This window comes from Arabidopsis lyrata (genome assembly GCF_000004255.2).
Source record: "Arabidopsis lyrata subsp. lyrata unplaced genomic scaffold ARALYscaffold_8, whole genome shotgun sequence".
Taxonomy (NCBI): domain Eukaryota; kingdom Viridiplantae; phylum Streptophyta; class Magnoliopsida; order Brassicales; family Brassicaceae; genus Arabidopsis; species Arabidopsis lyrata.
This window is the reverse complement of record NW_003302548.1, coordinates 14,457,428-14,478,493: the sequence shown is the minus strand read 5'-3', so window position 1 is coordinate 14,478,493 and position 21,066 is coordinate 14,457,428. Positions and strand designations below refer to the sequence as shown.

Sequence of the window (21,066 nt, the reverse complement as noted above, 5' to 3'; positions counted from 1 at the left end):
CTCTCCATTAACTTGAACCGAGAAAGAGGTTGTCCCAATACACAATTCAATCCAATGTATAAAAATATCTGGAAGGTTTATGGCCTTAAGAATGTTGAGCAAAAAAGGCCACTGTACCGAATCAAACGCTTTGGAAATATCGATCTTCAAAGCACAACGTCCAGAGATTGATTCCTGATGATAGTCTTTGACCAATTCCGATGCGAGTAATGGATTCTCCATCATTAAGGATGGTAGTATGACCTTCAGCCAATTAGCGAGAATCTTGGAGATTACCTTATACAACACATTACAACACGAGATAGGACGGTAGTCTTTCATCTCTGTCGAGTCGTTCTTCTTAGGAATAAGAGCCAGAATGGTAGTGTTCACACCTTTAGGTAAGAACCCTTTTAAGAAGAAAGATTGAATGGCAACAACAAAATCTTTCCTCAGAATTGGCCAAGCTTGCTTGAAAAACTCAGTTGTGTAACCATCCGGGCCAGGAGCTTTACTCCCCGGCATCTTAAAAAGAACTTTGTGAATTTCCTCCTCTGTTACGTCACTCAGCAACCCGGCCTGCTCTGCACTTGAACAACGAAATTCTAATAAATGTTGAATCTGCTCAACTGTAAGACCCGAAAAATCTGCTAGCTGGTGGCGAAGAAATTCCTCAAAAAATCTCACTTGCCTCTGCTTTAATTTCATCTTGAGTTCTAACAGTTGTGCCATCGTGACAAGTTACCTCTCGAATCGCATTCTGGGCCAATCTAGACATGACAGCGCTGTAAAAATATTTATTATTCTTATCGCCGACTTGAAGCCAATGTAGTTTTGATTTCTGCTTCAAGAAACCCTCCTCAATGTCAGCTAAGTGGTTCCAGATTTGATACGCTTGAGTTTCTTCCTCCATTGCCTCTGCAGTAGGATTCTCTAAGTTATGCAACTGTTTTTCACACAGTGTCTTGTGTGTCTCCTCGACTCTGCTCGATATTTGACTCAGTTTCTTACGTCCCAGCAAATGCATAAGTGGTTTAAGGCCTTTAAGTTTCTTGGCAAATCTGAACATAGAAGATGTAGAGTGATAAAGAGGAGTCGTACTATCCCAATACTCTTGCACTGTAGGTAGAAACTCCGGTAACGTCGTCAATACGTTTGAGAATTTAAACGGGCCACGCGGCTTACTAATGGCAGCTCCAACTTGGATTCGACACCGAAGATGGTCTGAGCAGCCTCCAGATTCAAAGACACTATAAGCATCGACAAAGGACCTATTCCATTCCTCATTCACTAACACTCGGTCTAATTTCTTACATATCAAGCCTTCTTCCCGCTTGTTACACCAAGTAAATAAAGGTCCATGTGAACTCATGTCAGATAAGGAGCAGTGTCTTACTGTTTCTTGAAAGTCTCTCATTCCCCATGTCACTGCAGGCATTGTCTCGTAGTTTGAATGCTCTTCACTATCAAGAGTTTCGTTAAAATCACCTATAAGTAGCCAAGGCTTATTTCGAAACAGTGGCGAGTCATAATGGTGTTTAATATCCTCCCACAGCTCCTTTCTTTCCTCAGGTAGATTCAGTGCATAAACAAAAGAGATCAAAAATTCTGTTTCGTTCCCATCGACCAACAGTGAACAAGTAATGAGCTGTGCACTCTTGTAAACCGGTGTAACTCTGACATTGTCCTTCCAGACCACCCAAATCTTTCCCAACGTATTGAATTCATAATTAGTTATTGATGACCAGTCTCGAAACACTGATGAGATGATCCGAGAAGCCTTGTTTTCCTGGACTCGTGTTTCTAACAAGCATCCAAATTGTAATGATTCTGATTGAATCCAATCCTTGACAATAGAATGTTTTTTGAATTTATTGAAACCACGAACGTTCCAAAAAAAACCAGCCATCAATTAAGTTTCCTGGAGTATCTTTTACCCGAAGTGTTAGGAGGATTCTCCTTAACGCGCTAAGTAGAAGACTCCAAGGTGGCCTTCTGTGAACTTTTTGACTGTCTAGGCGGGAGCACCCGGAGAGAGCTCGTTTTCTCACCTTCCCCGACTGGCTTCTGCTTGTTTTCCACCACTGTGAAAACTTCTTGATTAATTGCAGACTCGTCATTTTGACTTGGCATGGTATCCTGTATCTCGACACATTTTCCTTTGTTTGAATCAGTTTCTTCCTCCTCATCATTCAAAACAGAGAAACGAGACGGGGCTAGAATTGAGACTTGGCCGTAAGCTAGGGGCCTTTCTTTGGAGATACCACAGACCATCCTTCTTTATCTAATTCAGAGACTTAACCCGCTTGTTCAACACTCTGTTCACACGCTCTGGTTTGTTGCTCTGTTTCCGGTGCATCTCTGACTTCTACTTGATTCTCTTTTCCAACCGGAATTTCTGTTATTGACATATCATTCTCAGCAATGATCTCGCCCTCCTCGACTTCGGACCCCTTGGCCTTACTTGGAGATACCTTCTTTGTTAAACATACATCATCCGTATGACCCCACTTACCACAGCTCAAACAACGTGGGGGAAGCCACGGATAAGAGAACTTCACCGTTACTTCCTCCTGTGGACTGATTTTAAAGAAGAAATTGGTTGGTAGTGACTTTGTTAAATTCACTTCCACAAAAACCTTAGCCTCTTCAAAGTTGCTGCATAGTTCTGTTTCCGGGTGAAGCCTAATAGGACTCGTTAGGAAACCAAGACCCTCCCATGAATACATTGTATATGGAACATTCTTCAATGTGACCCATAGGGGCATGGATGTGATTTCTGGTTGCGCATCTTCTGGAATCGGTGACCATTTTGCAAGAATCATAGGTATCCCTGCAATGTTCCACATTCCCCTGCGTAAAACTCTTAATCTGGTGGAAGCATCTCTGATACGGAACCTCACTGATGTAGAACTATTCTCATAAACATCGATTCTGACTGATTTATCTCCAAGAGTCCATGTCTTGTTAACAATGACATGGATCTTAGCGACATGAGGAGCATTAGAAGGAAAGCGACCAATAAGAAAATCCTCCCATAAGGGGACTGAATCCTGAATCACTGCATCTGGTACTTCAATCGTGGGAACACCATCAATCAAACTGACTTCAAAATCATGCTTCTTAAGCGATGGTCGCTTGTTAACAACTGCGGCATAGGACTGTTGCTTGTTTTGAGAAGAAGAGACATCTCCTGAAGGAGAGCCGGAGTTATCCGGTTCCGACATGAGGGTCCACCGGCGGTGGTGGCCGCCTCAAACCCTAGCTTGCAAAGGACACTTCAAAAACCCTAGATCGCTCTTTCTGTCGCCTCTTCTGCTGACGTGGCTTCCCATCCTACGTTTATTATTATGATCCGAAACGAAATAGTCGTAGAAGTGTTGAAATCCAAACTACAGCGTCGTCAGAGAGAATAACCCCTAGTGATTATTTTACAATGTGGCCTGTCACGGATCATGTTGAGAATATCATGTGTTTGTCGTTGCATTAGTTGAGACAATGTTTTTTTTTCTTCACTCAAACAATGTTTTTTTGAATCTCTCATCAGCTAAAATTGAAATTTTGTATTGTGAACGGCAAGAGTTTTATTACTTTACATCACAACAGAACATTGCTATACATAAAGAGTTTGGGACGTATTATTTTACAACAGAGTAGTAATGCCCGAGAGAAGAAGAAAATAACTAAGAGTTTGTCTATATCAAGTGTTTGCGCTTACACAACATATGTTCAATGTAGAACACTCTTCTTGAAGAATTTGCTGCCTCTCTTTCCAATCCCGGCACCTTCAAGACTCGAAGAGAGATGAGACCTAGTGTCTGGTCTCCACGTTAGTTCTTTGAGAAGTGAGAACAATGACGAGAGCGCAGGTGATATTTCGCTGTCTTTTATGCTTTTACATGACACTACTCTCATGCTCTCAAGCTCTTCCCAGTGTAAAATCACCGACTCTAAACCGCCAGATGTCAAGACTGAGCATCCTTCCAAAGACAGAAACCTCACCCTCCTGCAAAAACAAAAGGATGATCAAAAGCCCACCGAGAAGACCAATGAAGCAAAACATATATAAGGACAAGTTACCTGAAAGCTTTAGCCAAGCTGAAAGTATCATCACTCAATCCCCAGCAATCCTGAATACTAACCTCTGTTGCTCCATCACACACTTTAAACAACGCTCTCATCCCCTCCTTGTCATTCAAACAACACCTCTTGAGTTGCAAACTCTCCATAGCTGGACAAGACTGCAACAACTTTTCCGGTCCAGGACTAGCGTCTATCTTTCTACACGACGAAATCCTCAATATCTTCAAACTCTCAAAATACGAAAGCGCAGCTATCCAACCATCATCCATTCTATGGTCACAAATACTCAGCTCCTCAAGCACTTCACAACATTGCCCAATTGCTTTAATCCCATCAAAGCTACCTTCACAACCACTAAGCTCAAGCTTCACCAAACTCCTACACCCTTGTGCTAAGAACGTCAACCCTATATCCGACACCGATGAACTATACAATCCGTCTACGCTTCCTACCAATCTCAACGCTCTAAGATTCTTACACGCAGCAATGCCATGCAAGAGATTATCATTACACTTATGCAATTCTAATTCTTGCAAATCAGAACAGTCTTCAGCTAAACTCAGTAATCCCAATTCAGTAGCGTTAATCACTACAAGTTTAAGCAAATCACAATTCCCTCTGCTTAATACGCTAAGCCCTCTATCAATTACGTCACTGTGCAATAAATTCTCCTCAAGAAACTCCCAATTCGATGACTCTGAAGATAAATGAAAATAAATCGACTTGTGACAGAGCAAAATACCCGAATTGACCGGCGGATTCATACACGCGTTAACCAAATCGACATGCGTGAGCTTGGGGAATCTCGTGGTAAGTCTCTCAGACAAGACAAAATCAAAATCAAGAACCTTTAAACTCCGTAAACGACGTCCCTGAAGATTCAACCACCGTTTGCAGACAAGTGAGACATCGTTGCTCTGTGATTCAGGAAGCTTCTCAAGGATCTTGAGGAGAAGAGAATCGGATAAAGAGAGAGTTGAATCGATTTCTGAGGATTTGATTTGACTGAAAGGCTTCTCATTTTTGTTGTGATTTAGGACATGCTTATCAAATTCAGACATTTCTTGTTGCTTCAGCTATATCTTCTCTAACTGAAATTGCGCGTCTTTTATTATTGCCTTAACCCAGAAATAGTGGTCTTTGGACAAGGACAAGGACCAGATTGAGTTAGAGTCTTCGTCTTCGAGTTTTTTTCGGTTCGGTAAGTTCCGGTTTTGTTTTATTTTGGTTATGGAAGAAATTGGTTCTGATTTAAACCGGGAAGAGAAATTAAGACATCAGCTGGTTTGTTTGAAGAGTGAAGAATAAGACAATTCAAAGACTCTTTTTGGTTTAGAGAGTTCTCTTCTTCTTCTTTTTCACTCAAAAGCACACTCCCCCATCAAAGTTTCTTGCTTTTCGTATCTTTCAACTGTTATAGATTTTCATTTCTATCATCTTTGTTTCTTTATCAGCTTTTATGCTTCTTCTCATAGATCTCACAGACTCTCTCTCTTCTTCTTCTTCTTCTTCTTCTTCTTCAAACTATAATGGAGTCTTCTAAGCATAATAAACTCCGTTCTTGCTTTTATCTTTGCCTCTTCTTGACTTTAGTTGCAGCGGACCCTCAAACAGAATCTCTTCTCACTTTAAAATCTCAACTCACCGACAATTCCAACAGCTTAAAAGACTGGTTCATTATCACTCCTGGAGTTTCCGACAAAGTTGTCGCTTGTTGTTCTTGGTCTGGTGTCCGATGTAACCAAAACTCAACTTCTGTTGTCTCCCTCGACCTCTCTTCCAAGAATCTCGCAGGGAGTTTGTCAGGGAAGGTGTTCCTCGTCTTCACCGAACTTCTTGAACTCAACATCAGTGACAACTCGTTTTCCGGCGAGTTTCCGACTGAGATCTTCTTTAACTTGACCAATCTCAGAAGCCTTGACATTAGCCGAAACAACTTCTCCGGACGTTTTCCTGACGGTAACGGTGGTGGTGGCTCAAGTCTCAAGAATCTGATCCTTCTCGACGCCTTGAGCAATAGCTTCTCCGGCCCATTACCGATCCATCTCTCTCAGTTAGAGAATCTCAAGGTACTGAATCTCGCTGGAAGTTACTTCACTGGCTCGATTCCGAGTCAGTACGGATCTTTCAAGAATCTTGAGTTTCTTCATCTTGGTGGAAATTTACTAAGTGGGCACATACCACAAGAGCTTGGGAATCTCACAACTTTGACTCACATGGAGATTGGATATAACTCATATGAAGGAGTAATCCCTTGGCAAATAGGTTACATGAGTGAGCTCAAGTACCTCGACATTGCCGGAGCTAATCTCTCTGGCTTCTTACCAAAGCATTTCAGCAATCTCACAAAGCTTGAATCTTTGTTCCTCTTCAGGAACCATCTTTCTAGAGAAATCCCATGGGAGCTTGGACAAATCACTTCTCTTGTTAACTTAGACCTCTCAGACAACCATATCTCTGGAACCATACCAGAGAGTTTTTCAGGTTTGAAGAATCTCAGGCTTTTGAATCTTATGTACAATGAAATGAGTGGGACTCTCCCTCAAGTCATTGCTCAGCTACCTTCTTTGGATACTCTCTTTATATGGAACAATTACTTTTCTGGGTCACTTCCCAAAAGCTTGGGGATGAACTCAAAGCTTAGATGGGTCGATGTTTCTACCAACAGTTTCGAAGGTGAAATCCCACAAGGTATTTGCTCAGGAGGTGTTCTTTTTAAGGTCATTCTATTCTCCAATAATTTCACTGGAACTCTGTCTCCATCACTCTCCAATTGTTCAACGCTTGTTCGTATCCGGCTTGAAGATAATTCATTCTCTGGTGTGATCCCTTTTAGCTTTAGCGAGATTCCTGATATCTCATACATAGACCTCTCAAGAAACAAACTTACAGGAGGCATTCCTTTAGATATATCCAAAGCTACTAAACTTGACTACTTCAATATCTCTAACAACCCTGAGCTAGGAGGGAAACTTCCACCGCAGATTTGGTCTGCGCCTCGTCTTCAGAACTTCTCTGCATCATCCTGCAGTATCTCTGGTAGTCTCCCTGAGTTTGAATCCTGCAAAGCGATCACTGTTATTGAATTGAGCAACAACAATATATCAGGGATGTTAACACCAACTGTTTCCACTTGTGGCTCTCTTGAGAAGATGGATTTAGCTGGAAACAGAATGACAGGTGGGATTCCTGAGAGATTCGCAAAGCTTCCACATTTGAGAGTCTTGGATTTGTCACACAATAACTTGAGTGGTTCCATCCCATCTGACAAAGTGTTTCAATCAATGGGGAAACATGCGTACGAGGGCAATGCAAACCTCTGTGGGCTTCCTCTGAAATCATGTTCAGCTTACAGCTCAAAGAAGCTTGTGTCTGTTCTAGTAGCTTGTCTAGTCTCTATCCTGCTAATGGTAGTTGCAGCTTTGGCATTGTACTATATTCGTCAAAGAAGTCAAGGTCAATGGAAGATGGTGTCTTTCGCGGGACTCCCTCATTTCACAGCAGATGATGTTTTGAGGAGCTTTGGTTCACCTGAACCTAGTGAAGCAGTTCCAGCTTCAGTGAGCAAAGCAGTTCTGCCAACAGGAATAACAGTCATAGTGAGAAAAATCGAATTGCAAGACAAGAAGAAGAGCGTTGTTCTGAACTTTTTAACGCAGATGGGGAATGCAAGACACGTAAATCTGGTGAGATTGCTGGGTTTTTGTTACAACAATCATCTTGTGTATGTGTTGTATGATAATAATCTGCATACCGGGACTCTAGCTGAGAAAATGAGGACAAAGAAGAAAGACTGGGCAACTAAGAAGAGGATCATCACTGGTGTTGCTAAGGGACTTTGCTTCCTTCACCATGAATGCTACCCTGCAATTCCTCATGGAGATGTGAAGTCGTCTAATATATTATTCGATGACGATAAGATAGAGCCCTACTTGGGTGAATTTGGGTTCAAATACATGCTACATTTGAACACAGGTACTTACCATGAAACACAAGATCTCTTAGCACTAATCATTTGTACATCCTCCTTTGTTCTTCCTAACATTAGACTCTCTAAAGCAGATCAGATGAACGATGTAATAAGAGCGGAGCAGCAAAAGGACATTTACAACTTTGGAGAACTCATTTTGGAAATCTTAACAAATGGTAAGCTGATGAATGCCGGGGGATTGATGATACAGAACAAGCCAAAGGATGTTCTTCTACGAGAAGTATACACAGAAAACGAAGTGGGTTCAAGTGATTTTAAACAAGGAGAAGTTAAAAGAGTTGTTGAGGTCGCACTTCTCTGCATAAGAAGTGACCAGTCTGACCGTCCTTGCATGGAAGATGCACTCAGGTTATTGTCTGAAGCAGAGAATAGGTTTAAATAGGTAATAAGGACAATGTTAAAATGCACATAGTGTCTCTTCCTCTATAGATATAGTAAAAGGGAATCCTTATATATATTGTATTGTGCCAAAACGTTCTCTTTCTTTCTTTCATGGGCAGGTGTGACTTCTTAGGTATTTTCTGGATCATTGTGTTATGATGTTGTTCTTGTATTACTATACATTCAATAAATGAAATGAAGATTGCCAATTCTTAGCTTTATATACAAGACTTACCTGGTTTATGCAAGCACTGATTAGGAATACTCAGATGGCTCAGTTGTGTATAGCCAGCAGTTCTGCATTTTGGCAAGTGAACCTGCTTTGTGCCATTCGTAACCATACTCCACCACCCCCGAATGTTTGCAAAGCAGAAAACAACACCGAGATGCTTGCTAAGCACAATGTGGCTTCCACTGAAAGACGGTGTTATGCTTATGTTAAACCACCATATGCATAGAGCAAACATGGTGTGATCCAGCTAGCTTGATATTCTTTTTCGCCACAATAAACATTGGTATTGATGTTCCATCCTTGCTGGGATAGAAATGCTACATTGCGGAGGGTTTGTTACCTCCGCAATGTATGCAAAGCAAGAATGATTTTGAAAGAAATAGGAAGATGCTACAAGAGAGTTTGTTACCTGAGTGGCTTGATATGCTTCCCTGTCAAATCCGAGTACAGCAACTGCACGGAATACCTTCTGCAGATTCATTGGCTAAGTCAAACTTGCAGATCGCACCAGGAGTGAGGAGCTAGTGAAGCTAAAGACAAATGTGTTGTCCTTGCCCTAAGCAGAAACATCAGATACTGAGCCAATATCTACAGGTAACTAGAGAAGCAAGGTACTCTTTATTTGTTAAGTAAACAGAACATGACGAGACTTGGGAACCCAAAACTAATAATTCAAGTTCCAGATAAAGATCTGGTCTACCAAATTGAGTAACAGTTTGAAGCCATGACCATCATTTAAAGAGAAAAAGGATCAAATTGGTTCAGTGACAGATACACGTCGGAAACTGATTGATACCCATAAATAAAAAGCATTTAGCTGCTACGTATTGATAGATGTTCCATATTTTACAATTTAACCACCGACTGACTTAGAAGGTCTACAACTACAACAGTTCCTTTTTAATCAACACATCTACACAACTCACACTTAATACAAAAATCGTAGGTATTCTGTGTCTTTATAAGTTATACCCTTCGTTTTCCCCATCTTTTTCCGGTGTCTAAACCAACCAGCCTTGAAGATGATGGAGCAGGTGATGGACCTTCTATACCAACAGACTCTGGGATGTCCAGATTCGCTTGCATTGATTGCCCAGATGCTACTAGTGACTGTTCTTGTGCATCATCGACCTGATGCAATTCTATCCTAGCTTTCGCAACCTGCAAGCAGTAACAAGTAGTATCTGTTATATAAATTCTTGCTTAAGATCTTACTTATTGCAATAACACACAGAAGAGGGATCATTTGGTCTTCACCAGTTCAATGTGATGAATTGATCCACGTGCTTCAGCAAGTCTACTCTGCAACTCATCCCATTTCTTCTTCCGGAATTCTTCGTTCTCCATCTCGTTCCCTTTCTCACCCAACTGCTGATACAGAGCTGTTTTCACCAAATCAAATGTTGTGCTCAGAGCTTTGGACATACTTTTTTTTTAACTCAATTCTGTTTCAACAAAACTCTAATAACAACCTGTGAAGATGGATAGAACCCATAGCTGAGTTGGGATATCATAGAGTTTCTTTGCAAGTGTAAGAGAGGAACGCAAAATCTCTCTGGCTTGTACGGTGTCATGCAAGGAAAGAGCTAAATTTCCCAGGAGTGTCAAATACTGTGCAACTAGCTGCAGGTTACCCATATGATTGTGCGCGATCTGCAAACCCTTGGCAAGACGGTTTCTGCATTGATATCATACATTACATTGGAGCATAAATCATATTTTCACATACTACGATTTTAGTGAATATTCTTTACGTAGTTCTTTCTCTTCCTGTGAACACAGATAAAGCGCATCATCCTGCTCTCATATGGTTTCTACAATCATTATCATTGGAGACAAAAAACGGTAGGGGTCTCAACAGCTGAGACAAGAACCAATGGGCAAGTATATTTAAAAGCAAACCACCTTTGATAAACTGAGAAACGAGCACATACCTTGCTTCCTGTAGATCTCGTTGCTTCATCAAGAGGAGACCATAAGCAAAGAGAATACTAGCTTCCTCTCGAACACCAGATAGTGAATTCGTCATTCCATTGAGTGGTCCAATTAAATCAAGTGCCTAAAGACAAATCAGAGGATTGAAAGCAGTCTTCTTAAGCTCCGGCAATAAAGCAAAGCAAGTATAAACATCCAATTAACTGCATGAAAATGTCAAACCTTAGATGATGATTCAGCATCTCCAATAGTAAGGTAAGAAACAGCTGCAAATGCTTGACACGAAGCTTGCATTGATATACTCTCTGTCAACTGAAATAACATTTCATATGAGAAATCGCCATGGGCAGCAAAAAGGCAAACATATTGACCAATATTAAATAGGCACATAAACACCTCATTCCAAAACTAAGCAACTATCAATCATATACATGAGGTTATAATTTTACCTTGGTCGCTTCAATACAATGGAAAGCAGCTTCACTGTAGCAACCAACAGAATGAGAATATTGCCCCCTGAGCATCTCAATCACACACTCAGAAGCTTGCAAAATCGTTGGAAATCGAGTAAACCAATTTTTCATCTCAACCAAAGCCTGCGCAAACGATATTTAGTGTTAAAGTTTCCTTCAAGAAAGCATGATGCCAGAGAAGACAGCTAATACGACCTAATGTGAGGGGAACTCGATCGATTATGCATAGTTCCATACCGAGCTGGTTAACTTAGATAAATAAGCAGGCTCTATATCACCGTGGCGTGGTGAAGGGAGGAGCAACGAATATACGAATATAGGAAAAAATAACCGATGATTTACCTCTTCAGCTTCGACAAAATCAGACCTTGTAAGTTCCAAAGCCACTCTATTCTCAAGAAACTGCATCTGTAGCATAAGAAAAACCCTAGACATCCAGATAGCTGTGTGCCTCAAATCAGCTTCTGCCGAAAGAGAGGAACAAGAAGAAAGAAAATGTGAGCTTCAACATTAAGAATCGTTGCTTCAACTAAGTGTAGTTACAACAGAGAAGTAGATTGAACCTCTAACTTCGTCAGTAATTCCAAGCTTGATCAGTTCATCTGCATAAAACATAGCAAACACACAACATGTCATGCCATGAGATGGAATCCCCTAAGCTACTTAGTTGTGTTCCTAAGAAGCAGCTGGCTAATTTCCTCATAGAAGCCACATACTAAGAGAATGGATCACTTACTACACTGATTCAATTTTGAGGACAAGTGGGTTTCTGGTGATTTCAGTGAAACAAAAGAAAAGAGAAGAGAGTATCTAGTGCAGACAAAATGCAATAGTAGGACGTGAATTAAGAGATAACAGGAACTTCAGCTGCTAAGGATAACAAAAAAACCTTGAATGATCTGCAATCCAGACTCGATACGTTTTGAACACTCTTTAAAGAGTCCCTTTGGACGTCCCGATATGACAACCATAAGATGGACCAAAGCACAGATGGCACTTTTTGGTAGCCACTCTCCATCAATTGGAGATGGTGAAAGCAGTAGCCTCTCTGTCCATCCACGATCTATGTTCCCAAAGTATGCGGGCTCCAGAGAGTTATCAGTGGTAGAAGATGGAGATACTGCGTTTAAACGATCTTGAAGCTGAGATTGTCTTGCGGAGAGGGCCGATCTTTCTCTGGAAGGAAGATCGTAACGGGAGAGACTAAGATTTAACGAACTGAGCTCATCCAGAAGTTCCTGAATCTCCTGCATTTTATGCGAATGAGCATTCATGGCCTGGTCCAAGCGGTCGACATGATGCTGAGCGTTTTTATAATCGCAGAGCCTGAGGCGATAGAAAACATGCAACATCTCATTGTAGAAGAACAAACCGGGGCAGCGATCAGTCTACAGATAACAGGGGAATCAGCTGACTCAGGACAAACCAAGCAAGCAGAAGTTAAGTGAGCAAAAAATAAACTTTCGTATGTACTGTAACATACCTTGTCTGAAGAAATGGTCTGCCAGATCTCATCGCATCGCTGGACAGCCTTTTCCACTGAATAATCATCAGTCCATTGCATGATATGAACGTGAAGCATAGAAGCTGTGAAGAACATCTGATTACAATACAGACTCAAATAATTAACAACAAAGATCGATCACCTATTCACCTGAACCTCAAACACAAAAATAAACAAGAGACTATCTACCTGGAGCTCAGGAAAACATATGTGTGAAGCAGAGAGAAAACCAGACTCGAGAGCGGAGAGAGAAGAAGGAAAATCGGCTTGGATAATGAACGTGTTAGCGAGCTGAGAGTTGAAATTGCAAGACCAGAGGTAGGCAGAAACATCCTGAGGGACAGAAGATGCGAGTTCGAGAGCCTTGAGGAGAAGGTTGCGTTGAGGAGGGAATAAAGCAAGGAGGTGATAACAGTGGCTGAGCAAGCTATAAGTCCGAAATTTGAGGTCGTAGGAAGAAGGAATAGACTTAAGGAGAAGAAGAGAGCGCTCGAGATGGGACTTGGCCTGACTGACATTGTGAGAGTAACGGAGTAAAAGAGCAGAGAGACGGAGGCGAGACTTGACTTCAACAAGAGGAAGGAAAGAGATTTGACTCTGGCAGATGGCTTCCAAGCACTTTATGGTTTTTCCGATGTCACCAAGCTTCTGGTGGTGATCCGCTAATCCCCACAGCCCTTCCGCCACTGCAGCACCTTCCATAGTTTTCTGCTACTGATCGAGAGAGATGCCAAAGATAAAACTCATAAGAATCAATAAATCCAAAACATGTCAAGAAGTCTGCAAAAGAAAGTATTACATAACAAAGAAATCATTAGCTCTTGCAAAATGTACAAAGGATTTGATTCAATTAAATTACAAATTCAGCAGAGTTTGGACAAAAGAAAATTTTGGTAATATGAGATTATATCACAATGATTATGGCATTGGCAATGAATATATATGTGAGAAAACTACGAATTCTACAGAATTTTCTCCAAACGCTTGAAACTATAAATCAACACAATTTCTCCATAGAATGATCTAATAGTGAGTGACCAACAAGACACAAACTTGAGATGATGAAACAAGAAATCACAAATACCGCAGATCAATTAAAAACTCCAACAGTCACCTAACAAAAATGCTCCTTTAACACAGCCCTAGAAGCAGAGTAGCAAGAAAAAGAAGTAATTGTACTAGTTCCTACTCTTCGTAAAGCTAGATGTTGTTTGTAATCAAGAAGAAAATGATATACACCGGCACAAAGAGATAGAGAGAGTATCAGTCGTTAACAGTGCTTGAGTGGGATTGAAACACAAACAGAAGAATTAGCTCCCATGTCACTACCTTAAGAAGATAAAGTTCTCTACTTTGTTCATTATCAATTGACCAAAACTCTTTCAGGAGTTTCATCGAACAATAGGTATGCACAACAAGACTCAATCCCTTAGCTAAAGCTAAGCTATAAACTGTTTGCATCATAACTCAAATTGATCCGAACCCTAAACTCTTTTGAAAGCCTTAGAAAACACATACCACGTTTTCGGTGACCTAGGCCGTGAATTGGGTAAGAAGTTAACCAGTGTGGCTCATAGAAATCATGGGTCCGACTGGTTTTGCTATCGGAATCTTGATTGGGCTCGTCGACTCTTTGTTTGACCAGTGTTTTTGTTTTGACTTCAGATTGGACAACAGGACAAGTACGAAGCTTATGCGCTTTTGCAATCGAAACAAGGGAAAAAAATATGTACTTTGTTAGCTGCGTGACTTGAGCTCTTTGGTCCGGACCGGAGACAGTGGAAGACGACAAAGCACTGACCTTTCTTCTTCTCTCGGCGATCGAAAAATTCACACTATTTATTTCCTCATCAGATTCGACCCGTTATGAAGGTATCCAGACCCGTTTGTATTGATCCATCCCATAGTCGGATCCCAAAAATTTCTCAGCTTAGATTGGCCCATTTAGGCCCGTTTACGTTTTTCTCTTTATTTTTATTTTTTTTTGGTTTTATGCAGTGTTCTAAAAAGCGGTCTAGGCGGTCGCCTAGGCCCCGACTAGGCGCTAGGCTCTTATGCGACGCCTAGATAACCGCTTTGACCGCCTAAAATTACACAGATCTTGTTTAATGTATTTTTTCAATTTTAATTAGAGTTTTATTTATATATATAGTTATAAATATTCATATATTGTTTAATATAAATATAAATAAATGTTTTATCTATTTTTTGTTTATAATTTCATAATTTTTAGTTTTATATAGATATTTTATATAACTTTATATATAATATCATATTTATAATATTTTATGTTATAAACCGCCTAAAAAATCGTCTAGGCCCCGATTAGGCGTTTTAGGCGCTAGGCATTGGGTCACCGCCCGCTTAGCGCCTAGCGCTTTCTTGAACACTGGTTTTATGTGATTCTCTTACAATTCAAAATCTAGTGTTATTCAATTTTGTATTTTGTAAATTCTATTAAATTACAATGTTATTCAATTAAATGGAATTTAAATTCTATTAATTAAATATTAGTGTTATTCAATATTAAGATGATTTTGATAATTATGTCATTTGAATGGAATTTCGCGTTAGGATATGAATTGGATTTTCTGTGGAACTGTTGACCAGTGGTCCTCTAAATAAAGGAGATTTCATTTTCATATAATAGAAATCTAAACAAAAAACGTGAGGTACCAATTCCTACTTTTTATGATGTGATTTGGATAGAAAATTTTTTAACTTAAAATTCTCTTATTTTTTTATTCCATTCAATTCTTCTAAATTCAATTATTCAGTGATTTAATTATCGATTGAGAAATTGCTAGAAATACCTTTTTTATACCTATTTTCAAAAATACTTATGTCAAAAATATCAAGTCATTTTCAAAAATACACTTGGTCGAGAGAATGTGGTGGGTGAATATCGTAGACCGTTGGGAACGAGATCTTGATAACTATTGGAATATTTTTATTTAATTTCATACAATTCTTTTTTCTTTAATTTATAAGTTTATATACTACAATAAACTTTAAAAAATATTTTAATTTAGAATGTTTAAAAATAGTTTAACTTGATATTTTTAAAAAATATCATGTAATAGATCAAAAGTTAACACCAAATGCAATCATTTTTGAAAATGGGAATTGTTCAAAGCTTGTGAGTCACACATGTTATATATCAATTGTCTATCAATGATTTGTGCTCCTAAATCTATCAATCACAAATTGTTTGATTTTTCTCATGCTTTCACCAATGATGATCGAATCTACAATGTGCAAATGTTTAGCCGTCTATGTCGCTCTATATCATCTTTGGGTAATGAACTTTCAAAACTTAAATTTCTCGAAGCTAATTATGTACTTTTTCCACATATTAACATAAAAATATTGTTAAATAGATATTGGTAAAATTAAATTCTAAGATATAAGAGTTATAAATACCAAACAAGACACATGGTTTAACATTTTCTCATATCATTATTTGTACTAAACCTGCTAATAAAAGGTTTTTAGGAGAAATAAAAGAGGCAAGTCAATCTCTTGAAATCAAAAACTTGTTCTTCATCATATTTATCTACTTGGTATTGTCGGGTTGGTTGAATTGACACTTGGTTTTCGTGTTTCTTTTTGTCTTCACAGGTTCTGAATCTATTGGGTTATCGTGCAAGCATTTCTTATATATGTATTTGGTCATTTAATAGTAGATGATCAATTCAAAAGGTTGGAAGATTCAGGGAATCGTGAAGATTGGATCTATGGGGTCTTTAGATCTCAACTGTTTTGTCGCCACTGAGATTACTAGAAGAACTAATCACCTATCAAGAACCATCATCTTCACCAACTCTTCTCTCTTTAGCTCAAACGGCTTAGGCGGTTCAAGCGGCTCAGAGATCACTTGAAAATTTCCCACATTAATGTGATAGTGCATCATTTTCAAACTTTTCTGTTTGGGTGGTAACGCCAACGTATGAGAATTGTTTATCATCAAGTCGTGAATTAGTATATAATGATTAAATTATCAAAAATAACTGTTGATTCAACCAAAAAAAGTAACTTAAATGTATTTGGGCAAATAATCATAGTCTTCAAAATTTAAATCTTCAATCTATATATATAATTAGAGAGTTTTCTCTCCATCTAGGGTGTCCACATCATCATCCATGTCATCCTATTTTAATTTTTTGTGGGCTTCACATATATTATTTATTAAAACAAAAAATTAAAACTAAATTTCATTCACACACTTCATATTATTATCTTTCCTTAAATAAAAATAATAATTTACAAAAAATAAAATTAAATATTAATAGAAAACAAAAAAAATAAATATTTTAAACAAATATGAAAATTTTAAATAGATATTAAATAAGCATAAAATTAGCTATTATATCTTACAATAATATCACTTCCACAATAATAAAATATAACTAAAGAAGCTTATCATATATCTTAACGGTACAGTAATTATTTTTGAGATTTATAATTATTTAGTATAATAAAGAAAATAAGAGTTAAAAATACAAAATTTAAAGGTTCTTACTTAAACTAAAAAGTAATTCATTTCCGAAATAATATTCAATTAAAATTTAAGAATATATTTGTTAATATTAAAGTATCAATTCATAATACCGATTAAAATATAAGAAGAATTGTATATGTGCTATTATTATTTATAATTATAATATAATATAAACAAGTAACATTTTCTAAATTGAAACAATGGTAGTTTTTAAACAAATGAATAGCTAAAAAAGAAAAATTAAATATTAATCAGTGTTTAGGAAATTAACATAGATTGAAAAAACTAGGCTGATTTAAAATAAAACAAAAAAAACTATTCTAGACATCACAAATAAAAATAAAATAATAATCAATAATAAAACTGTAAGAATAATATTTGAGAATGATATTTGGAACTTAGAGTAGTGATAGTAATGGTAGATCGAAGAGTTTTTAATTAGAAATAAAGATGATTTTGTTTTTGAAAAAAAAATTATTTTAAAATTAGAATAATTTTTTATGCGTTTGTAAGTTACACATTTTAGAAAAATCAAATTTAAGAATATTATCTAAAATCATAATATATGTCAACTTATATATGTGAAAAGAGAATTTTATATTTTCAAATGATCAAGATAAAATGCAAGATTTGACGTTGAAATCTGATGTACGTGGTTAGAAATGAGTTCATATACAAGATTTGTTCTCTATAAAACAATTTCACATGCACCAAAACATGGTTAAAGAAACTTCATGACAAATATCTGTCCAATATATTTTAACTTTCACTTAAATGAAGAAAACCATGAAACTTATTAAAACCTTGAATATTGAAATATAGTAAAGAGGAAATAGATATGGTCTGTTTTGGGAACCAATTTGTAGTCAAGTATATTGCATGTGATTCATTAGATAGTGAAAAAAAGTAGATGTCGAGAGACGACGAGTAAATCATTCAAGATAACAAGAGAAATGTAGTGAACAACTAATTATTTTCTAAGCTTTGGATTAAGAATGCAAATGATTAAAATAAAATCTCTTCAAATTCGAATGATTATATTTATAATAAAAATACACATTAATAAAAAAATTAAATTAAAATCCCGCGCAACGCGCGAGTATATAATCTAGTCTAATATATTTTGGCAAGACACGACACGGCTCGGCTTAACACACATATGTTGTTTCTTTTATTTTATTTTTGTAATTTCTAAAGTGCGATATTCAATCTTTAATCAAAATTTTAATCAATTATGACTATTTAAGACATCCATTTTTCAATCACACAAGCTTCATTTTTACCGTTTCACTTTTACGTTCAAAAATTTTTTTGATATCATTTACATGAAAACGGTTTTAGGCTTCAATTCAAACAAACTTCGCCTAGGATATGTTTGCTTATGTCAAATGTTTATAATTCTTCTTTGGAAATTGAATTTTTTGGAAAGTGAATAAATAAACACTAGTCTACATTATCATAATTCATTATTATTTTTACAAAAATATAACATAAGCTGATTTTTGTTTTACGATAATTCTCTATAAGATTCTAAATAGAAATCACTAAAAACCAAAAATTACACGAAAAGATGATTAATACATCTCTTAGCTAGTGGTATATTTGGCCGTTGTTTCTTTTAAAACAATGCTCAAAAGAAATAACCAAGGGATATTGTTTTTGCCAACCAATCAAAGTCCTCAAGCTTATTATTTGTTTTTATTGGGTTAAATACTTAATAAAGAAATATCAACTATATCATGTTTCGTAAAGACGTAAACTAAGCTTTACAAAAAAAAAAAAAAAAAAAAAAAAAAATCAGTTTTCATTAGAGCATAAAAATTTGGTCGATACATTAGAGACATTAATCCTTATATGATAAACGAACTTAATGTGAATAAAAACAACATAAATCATATCATTTCATCAGAAAATAATCATATGTAATTAATTAGTTTTGCGGTTTGTTAATAAATTCATTGGAGTAATTTTAATTTTCCTCACGTGTGTAGTCGGTCCCCACTCCCCACTCTAGTAGCAGTAGCTAAATTATGCCTTCTCCGCGCGTGTAACACGAGAGGTAGGTAATTCACTACGGCCGATTCTATTAACCTTCACGTCTCATCACCGTTAAAACATATCTAAATGTTCAAAACAACACACGTGTCATCAATACGTCATATCACTGGGTGTTCTTCATTGTAGACGATTTGTTACACCCAATTCCGCGAACGAACACAGTTAGATACAGTTTGAGGGCAAATCTGTCAATTATCGCCAACTTGCTGCGAAAGGAAAATAGTCACGTGACATGCACACACACGCATATGAGACTTACTCACAACACTCTCTCTCTCTCTCTCTTACCTCATATATAAAGCCACCTCCAGATTCATTAAATGCGACATTTCAAAACTTTTCTTTTTTCCGTCTTCCCCATAATCTCTCTGCAGATAAAAAAGATTTTCTGGTAAAAAACAAAATTCTTCAGATATTTCTGGGTTTATGTTTTCTCGCTTTTGATTCATTAATATTAATTTTCCATTTTATTCATAAATGCTCACACAGGCTCAGATTTGTTTTTTTTTTCTTTCGCCGTTGCTGATTTTGATTTTATTTTTTTCCGGTGAAAAGGAGTAACGAAGATCATCGAGAGACGAGAGCAAAAATCATGAGTGTAAGATCTTTCTCGCTGAGATTTTTTTTTTTGCTGTGTAAATGGCTCAGTCTCTCTATTTACTCTAATGAGCGAGAAAAATAAAATCAACACCGCTTGATTCTGTTTCCTTTGTGTCTCCCACGCGCGTACCAGAAAACGCGTGTGTGTTTATTGTTATACTCGCAGAGTCAGCTTTTTTCAAATATATTCTCTCCAGGCAGCAACAACAACAACAAACCGATTTTTCATTATTCCTTAAACGATTTCCATTTTTGATTCACCAAAAAAAAGTGAACCTCTCTGAGTTTTTTTTTTTATATACTTCTTCTTCTTCTACAGGGAACGATGTTCGTGAAACGGAATCCGATTAGAGAAACCTCCGCCGGGAAAAACTCTCCGCCGTCGTCACCGACTTTGAATGGTAAACTACTGAAGCTATAGTTTCTTCGTTTTTGTTTATTTTCTCGCTTTTCTTCTATTTTCTGATTTTTTCTTCTTCTTCCAGTTGCAGTTGCGCATATAAGAGTTGGATCTTATTACGAAATCGATCCTTCGATTCTTCCTCAGAGATCGCCGGAGAATCTTAAATCGATTAGAGTCGTCATGGTATTCACTCGATTCTCTGCTTTTTTCACCATTGATTAGAGACGGATCTCGTTTTTTGTTGTTCGTCTGGGTTTTCGAGTGAGTTTTGGGGGTTTTTTTGTTGAAGGTTGGCAAAATCACGGCGAGCGATGTGTCTCTCCGATACCCAAGCATGTGTTCACTCCGATCGCATTTCGATTACAGTAGAATGAACCGGAATAAACCGTTGAAGAAGAGGAGTGGCGGTGGTCTTCTTCCTGTTTTTGACGAGAGTCATGTGATAGCTTCGGAGTTAGCTGGAGACTTGCTTTATAGAAGAATCGCACCTCATGAAGTTTCTATGAATAGAAATTCCTGGAGTTTCTGGGTTTCTGGTTCTTCTCGCAGGAACAGATTTCCACGAAGGGAGATGGTTTCTCAACCGGCGTACAATACTAGCCTCTGTCGCGCGGCTTCACCGGAGGGAAAGTGCTGGTCTGAGCTGAAATCGGGAGGGATGATTAAGTGGGGAAGGAGATTGCGTGTGCAGTATCAGAGTCGGCATATTGATTCTAAGAAGAATAAGGAAGGTGAGGAGAGTTCTAGAGTGAAGGATGAAGAGGCTTGCAAAGAAGAGATAGAGAAAGAGGATGATGATGATGATGGGAATGAAACAGAAGGCACTAAACAAGAAGATGCAAAGGAGATAACTGATGGAAATCGTAAGAGAAAGCTGATTGAATCAAGTACTGAGAGACTCGCTCAGAAGGCTAAGGTTTATGATC

General features: G+C 37.7%; 4 protein-coding genes across 7 annotated transcripts in view; 2 read left to right on the top strand and 2 right to left on the bottom strand.

The window, feature by feature from the left end:
• Nucleotides 1-3,548: 3,548 nt before the first annotated feature.
• LOC9301930 (F-box protein At5g51370) lies at nt 3,549-5,195 on the bottom strand. The gene is made up of 2 exons (XM_002864061.2): nt 4,060-5,195; nt 3,549-3,985 (listed from the first exon to the last, which is right to left on the bottom strand). Exons 1-2 carry the CDS (start codon nt 5,121-5,123, stop codon nt 3,709-3,711), a joined length of 1,341 nt encoding a protein of 446 aa, XP_002864107.1. The 5' UTR covers nt 5,124-5,195; the 3' UTR covers nt 3,549-3,708.
• Nucleotides 5,196-5,421: 226 nt separating this feature from the next.
• Nucleotides 5,422-8,655, top strand: LOC9300183 (leucine-rich repeat receptor-like protein kinase TDR). Of its 2 annotated transcripts, none has more exons than XM_021029354.1 (2): nt 5,422-8,037; nt 8,125-8,655. In XM_021029354.1, the coding sequence occupies exons 1-2, from the start codon at nt 5,592-5,594 to the stop codon at nt 8,433-8,435; spliced, it is 2,757 nt and encodes a 918-aa protein (XP_020885013.1). In that variant the 5' UTR covers nt 5,422-5,591; the 3' UTR covers nt 8,436-8,655. The 2 variants fall into 2 exon arrangements, with proteins under 2 accessions (XP_020885013.1, XP_020885010.1); XM_021029351.1 differs by having other exon boundaries at nt 8,122-8,655.
• A 785-nt stretch (nt 8,656-9,440) lies between these two features.
• LOC9301929 lies at nt 9,441-14,417 on the bottom strand. 3 transcript variants are annotated; one of them, XM_002864059.2, is made up of 12 exons: nt 14,097-14,417; nt 12,768-13,358; nt 12,558-12,674; nt 11,964-12,462; nt 11,638-11,676; nt 11,417-11,538; nt 11,051-11,197; nt 10,824-10,913; nt 10,601-10,725; nt 10,139-10,344; nt 9,924-10,048; nt 9,441-9,827 (listed from the first exon to the last, which is right to left on the bottom strand). In XM_002864059.2, the coding sequence occupies exons 2-12, from the start codon at nt 13,278-13,280 to the stop codon at nt 9,633-9,635; spliced, it is 2,178 nt and encodes a 725-aa protein (XP_002864105.1). In that variant the 5' UTR covers nt 13,281-13,358; nt 14,097-14,417; the 3' UTR covers nt 9,441-9,632. The 3 variants fall into 3 exon arrangements, with proteins under 3 accessions (XP_002864105.1, XP_020885019.1, XP_020885029.1); XM_021029360.1 differs by having other exon boundaries at nt 12,768-13,292; XM_021029370.1 differs by having other exon boundaries at nt 12,768-13,289.
• A 4,491-nt stretch (nt 14,418-18,908) lies between these two features.
• The window catches only part of LOC9301928 (protein DYAD), a 3,843-nt gene continuing 1,685 nt past the window's right edge, over nt 18,909-21,066 (top strand). The window contains 5 exon segments of the mRNA XM_021016312.1: nt 18,909-19,735; nt 20,057-20,138; nt 20,223-20,323; nt 20,430-21,063; nt 21,066. The exon segment at nt 21,066 is cut by the window's right edge and continues 142 nt beyond it. Of these exon segments, the coding sequence (XP_020871971.1) occupies nt 19,730-19,735; nt 20,057-20,138; nt 20,223-20,323; nt 20,430-21,063; nt 21,066 (824 nt within the window). The 5' untranslated portion in view covers nt 18,909-19,729.

What these genes read in the sequence shown, in the direction of transcription:
- LOC9300183 (XM_021029351.1), top strand. Translation starts at nt 5,592, where the DNA reads ATGGAGTCTTCTAAGCATAATAAACTCCGTTCTTGCTTTTATCTTTGC. An exon ending in CATGCTACATTTGAACACAG is followed by an intron (nt 8,038 to 8,121) that starts GTACTTACCATG and finishes GACTCTCTAAAG; the next exon opens with CAGATCAGATGAACGATGTA.
- LOC9301929 (XM_002864059.2), bottom strand. Translation starts at nt 13,280, where the DNA reads ATGGAAGGTGCTGCAGTGGCGGAAGGGCTGTGGGGATTAGCGGATCAC. An exon ending in AGACCATTTCTTCAGACAAG is followed by an intron (nt 12,463 to 12,557) that starts GTATGTTACAGT and finishes TGTTATCTGTAG; the next exon opens with ACTGATCGCTGCCCCGGTTT. An exon ending in TGGATTGCAGATCATTCAAG is followed by an intron (nt 11,677 to 11,963) that starts GTTTTTTTGTTA and finishes TGTTTTATGCAG; the next exon opens with ATGAACTGATCAAGCTTGGA.
- LOC9301930 (XM_002864061.2), bottom strand. Translation starts at nt 5,123, where the DNA reads ATGTCTGAATTTGATAAGCATGTCCTAAATCACAACAAAAATGAGAAG. An exon ending in AGCTTGGCTAAAGCTTTCAG is followed by an intron (nt 3,986 to 4,059) that starts GTAACTTGTCCT and finishes TTGTTTTTGCAG; the next exon opens with GAGGGTGAGGTTTCTGTCTT.